The sequence below is a fragment of the Hibiscus syriacus genome, unplaced genomic scaffold (genome assembly GCF_006381635.1).
Source record: "Hibiscus syriacus cultivar Baekdansim isolate YM2019G1 unplaced genomic scaffold, ASM638163v2 tig00110729_pilon, whole genome shotgun sequence".
NCBI classification, from domain to species: Eukaryota; Viridiplantae; Streptophyta; class Magnoliopsida; order Malvales; family Malvaceae; genus Hibiscus; species Hibiscus syriacus.
Genome location: NW_024062843.1, coordinates 332093 through 345238, shown reverse-complemented (window position 1 = coordinate 345238; position 13146 = coordinate 332093). Strand labels below are relative to the sequence as shown.

Here is a 13146-nt window from a genome sequence, read left to right as displayed (position 1 = left end):
AAACAATAACTTCAATGTAAAAAGATATATTATTAAAAAGTTACGTTAGTACAATGAGCTAGACGATATATATATTTTTTAAATATAGTATTATTTTGATTTAAATAGCTAAGAATATTAATATTTAAATCAACTAATAAAATTCAAATTATATTAAATTTAAATATCATAAAGGGGTCAAAACATAATTTGGGCAAAGAAAACAGTCCTAATCTGACGTGGTTATTGAATAGATGACGTCAACGTGATAAGGAATAATTTGCTGCTTCGACGAAACTACACCCCCTACTTCCAGAACGCCCATTTTCTGCCAAGCATTTCTTTGTTCTTTTTCCGCCATATCCCTCACGTGTCATGTCACATGTCTAGTAATGGTAAATTATCCAGATAGTCGCCGACTATGAATAGGTTTCATTTGAAGCACTCAACTTTAAAATATTACAAACTATTTATTTGGATTATTCAAAAATAAGTTCTGTGATGATTTTTATTTAAAGTTAAAATTTATAAAAGCCGTCATCAAATTGATATAATAAGTAGACTTTGATGATTAAATCTATTCTTTTATCAAATTTATAAATTGTAATAACATTTTTTTATCAATTATTTAACAGAAATAGATTATTTTATAATTTTGTATAATTTAGTAATTTTTTAGAGTCGAGTAACCATATTAGAAACTATCCTTAGGCAAAAACTTGAATAATTTAACCATTGAATATAATACACAAGTCCCTAAATTATGATCTTTTTAATCATTAAAATTTTAAAAATTATAAAATAATCATTAAATTTATCAAACTATTACAAAATATAATGATATAATACTAACAATAACAATAATAAAGTTTGATATATAAATTCAATGATCGTTTTATAATATTGCAATAATTGATTTTTAGAAATTAAATGACTAAAACGATCATGATCATAGTTAAGGCACCTCTTGTGTACTTTAACCTTAAACAATTAATAAATCTTTAACCGAAATCAACGACCATGATTTTCTCATATTCTTCTTTGACCACCTTGAAAACCAAACTTACGCTCTCTTCTTCCCTTCTTATATATAAAAATTAGCTTGACCCTTATTCCCTTCTTATATATATACCCAATTAATTCTTCTATAGTTTTAGCTTATTTTACTCTTTGGACATGAACCATGTCTGATTGGCCACAGTTCTACGATCAAAGTCTTTCTAGTCAGCAAATATCGAATGGCGTTCGTGTTCTCACATCGGAATCTGTGTTCGGCAGCCAAGGTTCCGATACTTCCGGCTTCGTTAACACTCCTGCGATCACCACGACCACCGGTCCGGCGAACTCGTTAGGCTCGGGACTAGGTGGTGGATCGAGTGGTGGCCATTTGAGTCCCGAAGGCGGCGTCGGGAAGCCAGCTAGAAGACGACCAAGAGCTTCAAGGCGAACCCCCACTACCTTGCTCAACACGGATACCACGAATTTCCGAGCCATGGTGCAACAATTCACCGGTGGTCCGAGTGCTCCTTTCGCAGCAGGAGGTTCTCACCCCAGTGGGGCGAATTTCGGGTTCGGGACCCGCCAACCCCATGTTAACCCTAATAATAACCCCCTCATGCTTCCTCCCGCTGGTTTTCAACTGCAATATCAACAGCAGCAGCACCACTACCTCCAAAACCAGCCCTTGGTTTTCCCATTGAATGGAAACGATGATAATAATCCGGGGAGGGGGGAGGTTCTACTTCAAAGACTGGGCGGCGGAGGTGGCAATCAAAGGACAACCGTGGAAGGTGGTGGTGGAGTGTCGCAAGGGTTAGTTGGGGAGGGCGTTTCCAGACGGGTTCCTGCTTCTAGAACATCAACCTCATCCAATGAGAGTAGGCTCATGTTTTGAGAGGGACGTAAAGCAGAATGTTAGGTACAACTTAAACATTGACCAATGTATATATTTCTTTATGTTTTAATTTCTCTTTTTTTATAAATATGATTTTCTAATTGTTTTATTAAAAAAGCCCACTAATTAGCAATTAACTAATGGGGGTGGAGATTCTTGTTTTCAAAAACCATGGGCCTAATTAAGTTTCATATTAGGTTTCTTCTTGCTTTGAAAAAATATATAAAAATTAGATGCGACTTTATATAGGGTTCATCAGATTATCGTAACTTAATGGATTTTAACTCAATTTTATATATTTAGATTGGGTAAAGTACACTAGTCATCATTGAGCTTACTTTTGTCTCCTATTTTGTTCACTAAACTTTAAAAGTTTTCAGTTTACTCATACTTTATTCATTGGATATTTTGATCACTCCAACATCAAATAATTAAAAGCGTTATGACGTAGAAACTTATACTAAAATGATGTATTTTTGAATCTCTAAACAAAATTAAATTTTGACCAAAACAACATCGCTTTAGTCTAAATAAAAATTTATATTTCTGTTGTTTCCTTTATTTTTCCCTTTTCCCTCTTTATTATTGTCTTCATCCTCCTATTTCTCTCCATTTCTCTATTGTAAAAGCTGAGGAGAAACATGCAATGGCCTTGATCGTGCTGGAGCCAACGAAGAAGACAAAGACGACATAAAGGAAAATCAAGCAGAGATGAAAAATTGACATAAAAATCGAAGTATTATTAACATCGAGCTCAAAGAGACCAAATCTCTCTTTCTTTACCACCCATTGCTCTTTCAACCTAAACACGACCATCAAGCTCCTAACATTTTCCTTTGTTTTTCATCGTCTACATATAAATCTTCACCAAACATCTCTTGTGGATGCTGTTGTTTTACATTTTTCATAATCAAATATCTCCCTTTATTTTGGTTTAAAAAATACACTGAAAATGGTTGCTTTAATCTTCTAGTTATTCCTATTTGACCTGAAATCGATCGATTTAACCATGAGCAGGTTGAATAGAGCTCTAACATGCCTTGGAGCACTGAACCCACATATGTGGCAAAATACGGGGATGATTTGTGGCTAGGGGTGAAAGGCCAACCAAGATCGGATATAACTGGTTTTCCGTGAAATCTATTTCAGTAATGCGTATAATTTTTTTTCTCCATCTATGTACATATGAATGGCTATTTTATTGTGTTTTTTTGGTTCTTGGAACAAATTTATAAGAGCTCCATTAGAGCTTAGAGCTGTTTGTGGACTTTCATAGCCGTCTAATTAATTTACAGACTAGAATATAGGGATTAGGATTTGGTATAGGGTGATGGGTGTTAGTAATTCTTTAAAACTATTTTTTAGAAGTTAATTTTTTATTTTATTAAATATAAATATTATGTAACATCTTGTGGTTAAGTTTTAATATTAAATTAAGCCACATTATATCATTGTTATAAAATTAACGTTTGAGTGACCAAAAAATCTAATACATAAAGTTCAGTGAGTAAATTGAAAACTTTTAAAGTACAATGAATGAAATAACAAAGAGAATAATGTTCAGTGAGTAAATTTATAATTTACCCATTTAGATTTTAGAAAAGTATTGAACTCGTCAAACGACCTTACCTTAGTAGTTAAAAATGTTGTTTCCCTAGAATTTTTTAGCTCGAATAGCTACGTCTCTAAGATATATATTATCAATGATTAAAAAAAATTATAAACATACACTACCTTGTAATTATTTAAGATCATTTTTAAAAAAGAAAAAGAAATATTGAGAAGAGTCTTGTGAGGAAGAGAAATACTTTTAGTTTTCTTCTAGATACCAACTTGACTTTTTGAGTATTGCTAATTTTTAATTACTTTGAATGCTTTTTTTAAACCATGATTTGACTCCAAATTGATGAAATTTAGGAGGAAAATTGAACTTTGGCACTAAACAGGAATATTGTTCCCAAACATCAAAAGTGAAAATAAAAACATATGTTAATGAATAAAGTGGTCAATTAATTATTTTTATTGGAAGTACAACAAAACTTCAAAAATTAATGTTTTAAGCAACTCTTGATCAATGTTATATAAATACAAATTTATATATTAAAAAGAATTGAAATTATTATAAAATTCAATCAATGAAAAATATATTAAACATAAAAATTTAAGAACAATAATTAATGTTTTTTAAGCATGTTAAAAAAGGAGGAAAAGTACATTAGAAATCGAAATGTGTGGGAAAAGAAGTTTGGGAGTGAAACGAATGGGGAAGGGGGGGTTGAACCAAAACGTGTAATGGGACCCAATTGGCATAAAGAGGAGAAAATGGAATTGACAAAGCCAAATTTAGGCCAATTTGAAAGAAAAAAATAAACAGAGTGATTCGCTAAGATTGCTTTCAAATTAAGTATTTATTTGGTAAGAGAAACATAATTAGTGTGCACCTTAATTTCAACATTTTCACAGTAATTATTTCATGTCAAGCACGTTTGTTTATCCGATTCGTACGCTCCCTTGTTCAAACCTCCGTCTCTTTGCCAAAATATTAATTATGTTGCCTTTTTTGGTACGTGTTCAAATATGTTGTTTAAAGTGCAATTATACATTATTTTATTTTTATTTAATAAAAAATATATTTATTGATGAGAATAAAGTTGTGCCGTCGGGTGTGAGTGGTTCCCCTTTTTATTTTTATTTTTATTTTGAAGTAAACGAAATGTCGCGGTTGGTGGGAGATAATCATCGGTTGCTGATAATTTAATGCGGTGAAAGTAACGTAAAGAGAAAATTATTTCAGAAAAATTATGCCAGAAAAAGGAATGGGTCGGGTCACTTCAAGAAATAGCAAGCCCTTATCGTCGACTCCTATCCCACTTATATAAATAAAACTTTAAGATCGATACAATCAATAAAATAAATAATTAAAAAATTATAATTAATGTCTATCTTAAATTAAGGGTGGTTGTCCGCTTACTCAAATAGGTTTTCGATGTTTATTGTTGACGAAAGGAGCACGTCGTCGGACATAGGAACTGTGCTACCATTACGATGAAAAATTACTTGTGGAACCGCAAATGCAAATCGACTCACCAATTACTTTTAATTGATGACGAACTCGACGTTTTGTGGGATTGTTCTTCTCTAAATTCATAGTCTCATCTAATGAAATGCTCAAGGAAAAGTTAGGAGGTTGAGACTCATTCTGCTTGTAATGATCGAATATGAACTGACCTATTAGATGGACATTAATTAAGGAATATTTATGTAGGCATACAAGATTGAATTGAGTAAGTAGAGTATTTTTGGGAGACCAATTATCAGGTCCAAAGGATGAGTTAGTGATTCAAGAAAAAAGGTAAGAACTAAAAGGGTAAATAGCCCATTTAATTAAAGTGTTCCATTATTTGGGAGTTTACCGTAAATTTTTAAGAGGGGAGAGAAAAAAAAACTAATTGTCCGTTTGGTTAAAGAAAATATAGATTATTTTTATTTTCATCTTCTTAAAAAATAAAAAACATTGAAGAAAATATGTTTGATGGTAAAATTAGAAAACGATTTCTAGAAAATGAAAACAAAAATAAGTGAAACTATGAAAACATAAAAAAAGATGTTTTCAATATTTTCATTAAAACTATTTTGGAAATTTGAAAAATAAAAAAATATAAATCTAGATTTTAAACCTAACTTACACATGTTCAAATCCTTATGACAATAAGTTTTTGATTTAATGGTATCTAAAACCCTCAAACTTTTGAAAAAAAATCAATATGATCTCTAAACTTTTTTTACACTCAATGTGGTCCTTAAACTATTTTTTTAATAATTTATTTTTTTTGTATTTTTATATTTAATTTATTAAATAACTTAATAATTATTTATATTTTAAATTTAAATAAGTCCTCAAACTTTATAAAATATTAATTAAGCCCTCAAACTTAGTAAAAAATCAATTAAACTCATTTATCACATCATTATCCATCATGTACTGCCACAATAACGTAATGAACTGTCACATTAACATTGTAGATTATCATGTAAACTTTGTGAACTATCATGTAATCATCTTGACAATTTGATTCAGTTAATCAAAAAATTAAATAGATTTTTTGTGTTATGAAATTTCTTATCAATTTTATTATTTTTACATAACTCACATGTTAAATTTATGTAATAATTTTTTTAATAATTATATTTTAAATTAATTATTTAATAACTATTTATTCATTTGTATTTAAAAAAATTAGATACCAAATATATTTTCACAATTTTTATTTTTGAATTTAAGTTTTCATTTATATTAACATGTTTTCTAATTTTCAAAAAATTAAAAATGAAACTATTTTATAAACATAAAAATAGAAAATAAAAACAGAAAATATTTTTTAGAACCAAATGGACCCTAACATTCTCTTATCTTATTTTCTTTTCATTTGTTCGTCTTTATTTCTTATATCATCTAGACCTTGGAATTTAAGAGATTTCGAGCAAGGTAAGTAGCAATAAGTGATTATTTCTAGTGGATGGTTATAGATCAAGGGGGAGAAATATTAGGGTACATAGATATGAACAAGGTGTAGAGAAGGAGAGTGAGAGTAAAGATCTAGTTATATATGTTTGTTGGTATAAATCTTTTGTTTAATTGGTTTACTTTCTTTCATTTAAGAGAAAGAGGTCGGGGAATAATCATAAATCAAAGGTAAAGGAAAACTTGAAGGTTGAAGGGAGTTCCTCCATATTCATTTTGCTAAGGCAATGAACTATTATTCTTTATGCATTCCTATAATTGTAAGTAAGGAAATGGTAAGTTGGGTAGATGCTTTTCATGTGGGACTAACATATTAAGTTGAATATTTGAGTAAGAGATGTTTAAAGCTTTAAGGAAACAAATTCTCAGTTTTGGTATTGATAATGTTAGAATAGTACCAGTATCATTGGGTTTCTTGAAAAATCTATGTAAAATATGAGGACGATATCGATATTTTTCTTCGCAATATCGATACACATGAGTGGATATCGATACCAAGACTGATGGTATCGATACTCGATATTCAGTATTGATAATAATCGATAAGGATGTATTAAATTTTCAAGGCTTAAATAACTAAAACTTGAAAGGTTGTGCAATGCTCATGGGACTTTGCAATAGATAAAAATAGAGTAAAATGAGTTGTTAGGGGCAAGAAATAGCACCTTAGTTGTGATTATTCTGGGTGACTAGCACGAAACTTCCAAAGGGTTAGAGTGACTCGCACGAGAGCACTTAATCATATTTATTTCAAGTGATTCGTACGAGATCCCCAAAGGGTTAGACTGACTCACACGACATCACCTAATCATATTTATTATGGGTGACTCACACAGGAGCTCCGAAGGATTAGAGTGACTTGAACACACAACAACAAAATAGGTTTGTATCAACGTTTTTCTAGTCATATAGCGGTGTTTTTAAGTGCCACTAAAAACCTGTGGTGCAAAAAAAAATGCCGCAAAAAACGTCGTTCACAAACGCCGCTAAAGGTTATGTTTTTAGCGGCTTTTTTATACAAACACCACTAAAGGTAATGATATTTAGCGGCATTTGTAAAATTGCCGCTAAAGGTTATGATATTTAACGTCGTTTTTTTCCAAACGCGGCTAAAGTTTATGATATTTAGCGGCGTTTTTTTCCAAACGCCGTTATTTATCTTTTCTTTTGTGACATTTTGTCCCAAAAACTTCGCTAAATGTTCTGATATATAGTGCCATTTGTTCCCAAAAACGCCTGTAAATATAATGTCATATAGTGGTGTTTGTGAATGTAAAATGCTACTATTGACTATGTATATAGTGGCGTTTTCTGTATAAACGCCGCAAAATATCTAGAACTTTAGTGGCGTTTTTCAAAAACGCCGATATTGACTATGTATTTAGTGGTTTTTTTATACAAACGCCACAAATTAAAACTAATTTTTCAAATGATGTTTTCTACTATTTTGTTATCCAAATTTAACCTGTAGCATTATCCAATAAACTTGACATCCATAACAATAAACTTGAAATTAATAAAAATAAACTTGAAATCCATAATAATAAATCAAAGTTTACATTAAAGTAAAATATAATGTAGTTCAACATTGTTAACAAGAATAAACAACAATAAATCAAAGTCTTCACGTTTTTTCTAATATGCTATTTCTCTCTCTGCTATCAATGGATTCACCACCAAATTTCTACTTCTTCTGGATTCGATGGAAGCTTACTGTCTTCCCTCTTTACTTTCGCTTTCTCTTTCAATGAATCTGAAAGACCATTATACATTTTCAAAAAAGAAAAACAAGAAAACAGAGTATATGACTACAATTGAATTCATATTTCAAACCTGATTAGGATTTGATGGAACTCTGTAAATGGAAGGCTCATATTTACACAAGCAATTCCCCATCACAAAAAAGTAGCCTCAAAGAACAAAACTAAAAACCCAAATGAAGAAGAAAAAGACTCTCCTATCATGTAAATTGAAATCCCATGCTTTACAATTGTCTCCTCAGTTTCAACTTCCATAAACTCCTTTTCATTTCCTCTTTCATCCTCAGCTACATCTTCAAATCAAGTCCCTGCCAGATCCTTGCTTGAATTCCCATCATGATCATCAATGTCAAAATATGTCCTGAAAAAGTTCAACAACTTATCATAACCATCTATAAATTGGCCGACCATGTAAAACTTTATAAGACCTTATAAAATACTAAGCCTTAATCAAAATAGAGGCAAACTACAAAAAGTTGAATGCTCACTTTTTTGCAACCTCAAGCCTTCTTCGCCGAATCTTCTCTAAAACTGATGATATGGGCTTTTGAACAATCGGTGCTGGTTGAAATGCAACATGTCTACTTTCTAACTAAGAGTCATACATAATTCAAGAGTTAAATAGTTATCACTAAAATCATTTATGAACTTAAAAATCAGTATATAAACGCCACTATATAGGTAGGAAGGGACTTATTCTTTCTTGATTTTCATTTTTTTACACTTTTTTTATTATCTTTTGGTTCTTTATCATTAATATTATCGATTAACTATAGTTAAATCATAAACTATATTTCTTCATTCAAATAATTACATGTGTAACTAGTTTATTCCAATAAACTAGTAGGAGCACATGATGCAATTAGAGGAAGCCAAAAATGAAAAAAGTACCACATGATGCAAGAGAATGAGTATGACATCACCCAAACTATTATTACTTTAGTCTTTAGAGGTAAAAACAAATGAACAAAAGCAAATTTTGTCTCCAGATTGTGTATGATTTCATCGGAGAAACAGTAATACCCACTGCCATAACCCAACAACCTCATTTTTCTACACTCATTTTTCACTTTTGACTTCACTCTCTTATCTTTCACTTAACAGGCTCCTGACCTCACTTGGTTCACACTCATTCTCCTATAATCTAATCTCAAATAGTTTAAAACAAAAGATAATATCTTTACTCTATAACTCATTACTCTAGGTAGAAGGAAAAAGGAAAATGACATGTGAGAGATGATGAGCTTTAAACTATTTGGGAATTTAGAAGTGACAAAGAAGACTAACCCTCTTAAAGTCAAGCACCAAGATCCAAGAATTAAAGCAAGAATCTTTGTATGAAGGAGTGTCAAGGAGGAAGAAGACCAGAGATCAATGGGTTTTACTATGGGGTTAAACTTCGTTCTTCTCTTAGCCATGGTGGCTACCAATATAGTCTCCCTTTATCACCTCTCTACCACCGTTCAATCTCCCAAACCTCCTCCGAATGTCCCTATTCCTATCCCCGAACACCTATTTCGCCAACTTAACTCATACGCGCCTCCATCAATCACCTTACGCGCCACAGTCAATCCTCTTCCTCCCCCCGCAAGCCCGTCGTGCCTCAAGATCTAATCCTTCACTCCCAAATCGGTCCCATTACTTCTTCCTTCCACCACCACCCTTACCTTCTCCATAGGTACATGAATTATACTCCTTTCTCGACCTGCCCTTTTGATCCCGACCTCTAGGAAATGCTTATTCTCAACGAATGTCACCCACTCCCATGACGGCGATGCTTCTCGAAAACCCTATCGAAACCCACTTATTCTCTTCCTCTCAACCCTTTCCCACCCTCCCTTCCCGACTCCTCCGTAATATGGAACAAATACTCGTGTAAATCGTTTGCTTGTCTTTTACAAAACAACCCCATAGGTTTCGATCTCAATACCCAACGCTCATGTGTTTCCTTTGATGATATAGGTCCCTGTCGTTGTTCATATCGACGGTCCTTAATTTTCTGGAACGGCGGCAGAGAAGATAATGTATTTGATTTTGTTTTTGGAAGATGTAAAAATGTCGAAAATCTCATAGATGTGCAGATCTATTATTCTATTCTAATGTAGTTAGTGAAATTTTGGAAATTGGAGGTAAAATGAATTAAGGCGCCAAGTATTTTTTTCAAAAATACAAACTGTAAACTTGCGGCGTTTGTAAACAAAAACGCCACTAAAGTACGAGTCTTTAGCAGAATTTGTATAAAACGCCACTAAAGTACAAGTCTATAGCGGCATTTGTATAAAAACACCACTAAAGCACGAGTCTATAGTGTCGTTTGTATAAAAACACCACTAAAGCAGGAGTCTATAGCGGCATTTGTAAAAAAATGCCACTATAGAATGAGTCTATAGCGGACACCACTAATGTACTGATAAATTGCAGCGCCTATTCAAAAAATGCCATTACAATATGAGTCTTTAGCAGCGTTTGTATACAAATGCCACGAAAGTACGAGTCTTTAGCGGCGTTTTTGCTTAAAACGCCACAATATGCATAAAATTAGTGGCATTTCTATCAAAACGCTGTAAAATTTGTTCTTTTGTGGCGTTTGTTCAAAAAATGCCGCTAAAAACTCATTTTGCTGTAGTGACAGGAGCATCTAATCATAATTATTTCGAGTGACACACACGAGAATCCCAAAGGATAAAGTTGGTCGTTCAATAAATTTTTTTACAGATGAATATGCAAGAGAGTTTGTAAAATGCGTAATAATCTCAATTATGCTAATTAATTTATATTGTATGATTTCCTTTAAATAATTGTTCATTACTGGGCTTTGGTAGCTCACTCTTTAAAACGTTTTCATCTCAAGTAAATATGAGTTGATATTCAATCGAGGAGCGCCATCGTAGCGGAATCTCAACCATACTTTTAGAGTACAGTTCTAGATTCATTTACTAGTGAGGCTTAATGTATCCATGTCTATTTTGTAGTGATGGTCTGTACATTTTATTTTGTCGTACAACGTGTTTTGGAATTTTTATTTTGTATTCTTGATAACTATTATGATAAATAGAGCTCCATTGAATTACTAAAATTCATGTTAAGTATGTAATTGTCACTCCTCATTTTACTTTTATCGGGGTAAATCCTCCCCAAGGTACACATAAAATGTAATAGTGGTTTACATAAAATGTAATAGTGGTTTGTCGAGATCTTAGTAATGTCGTATCCTGAACCCGGAATGGGTTAGGGTGTTTCACTGCTATTTCATGCAATGCACTAGCTGGAGGACATTCGGTTTCCATTTTATATTTTATTAGGTCTATAAATGGGAAGTTAATGCAAGTTCTTTTGGATCGGAACCAACGCTCATTGCTTCATTTAAAGACGGGTTGCTATTTTTTATAATATCGATTTTAAGTATGTTACACATTTGGAGATATTTTTCAGAAACTATCAAATCTTACCAAGTATTTTTTTTTTTGAGATACACATCATTTCTGGAAACATTCTTCGTCGGGGTTGATTTCTAAAGTTTATGTTTTTCAATTTTTTACGTGACTTTTGATAAAGTCAAATTTGATAGTTGAAAGTTTTATACGTGTACTATATCAATTTTTTAGCATATGATAATCCTAGGCTTGATGTCAACCGTCAAAGGGTCGATATAAAACTCCAGTCAAAAACTTGACGAGGGATTCTCTCTCCTCTCCTGCTTTTACACCTACACAATTCATTTTCTTCTATCTCCATTCCTTCTCACTCGAATTGACTATTAACCCATAATCATTCTTGCATCGAGTGCGACTCTTTATTCAAACGAAAGAACCTATCTTCATGTCGCTTTTTAGGCTACATATTGTATATGATTTACTAAGTATTGTGTTCGTATAACCTTTACTGTATCATTAGTTTGTAAATTTCATTTCATATTTTAACTTTCACGTTTTAAGTTTTAAAATATTGAAGTTCTAAAAATTAAGTTAACCTAAACAAATATTAACATTACTGGCTCCCTTTTTATCTTTGGTTTGGTTGACAAACGACGACACTAGTTTTAATGTTAATCGTTGACCATCAATATTTTTTCTTTACTTTTCTATCCAGTATCTTTTCTTCTCATTTGTTTCTAATAACTATGCCTTTATAGAAGGCTTTCCTTTGTCCTTTGGCACATTTTCAGGCTTTTTATCGGTCATTTGGTCATTTTTTAGTTTATTTTTTAGGGTTAAATTTGTTTACGTCATGATTAATTAAGATGCACTTATTTATTATCCTATTGACATTTCGTGCTTTAAACTATTGGATTGAATTTGGATATGTGGTTTACATTAATAAATAGTTTTCACATAATGTTTGGCATTGATTTTTTTTTTTTTGTATTTATTGGTGGTCTTTTGATCTTTTATTATTGTTTATTTGTCAATAGAGTCAAATATGTTCAAATATATCTTTTGTTTAATTTTTTGGATGACTTTTTCACCTTTCCCTTGTATGATCTTTGTATGATTTTAAGTGTCTAATTTTTTTATTAAGCTAAGGTGATTATAAAATAGTATATTTTCTAAATACTCTCAATATTTTGACAATAAATGCTCAATCACCATGCTACAATCGTTTGTATTCAAACTCATGAGTAAGTTGGTTCGTTCTAAGTGTTTAATTTCTTATGTTGGCTATAAGATAATGTTATAAAAAAAATTTAGAATCTCTACTTTTGTAACTTTTTATTTATATTTTGGTTTACTATTCTTTATGCATTGAAAGTTGAAACATGATCTTAAAGGAAATTAAATAATAGTTACGATGGATTTTAAAAGTATGCTTCGGTTTGACATGCGAATAATATTATTGGTCAGGCTGGTCCCAAAAGATTTGTGCCATCTTTTTTATGAAACACATAAAATATTTTAGGGTAAATTACGTATTTACAACTTAAATTATCATTTTTAGTCTATTTTAATACCTAAACTTTAATTTGTTTTTTAAAATCATACCTAGCGTTTATT

The 13146-nt window shown here is 31.5% G+C and overlaps 1 protein-coding gene across 1 annotated transcript; it reads left to right on the top strand.

The window, feature by feature from the left end:
• The first annotated feature begins 1107 nt into the window (after positions 1-1107).
• Positions 1108-1922, top strand: LOC120139140 (VQ motif-containing protein 22-like). Its single transcript, XM_039154458.1, has one exon. It carries the CDS (start codon positions 1163-1165, stop codon positions 1871-1873), a length of 711 nt encoding a protein of 236 aa, XP_039010389.1. The 5' UTR covers positions 1108-1162; the 3' UTR covers positions 1874-1922.
• The last annotated feature ends 11224 nt before the right edge of the window (positions 1923-13146 follow it).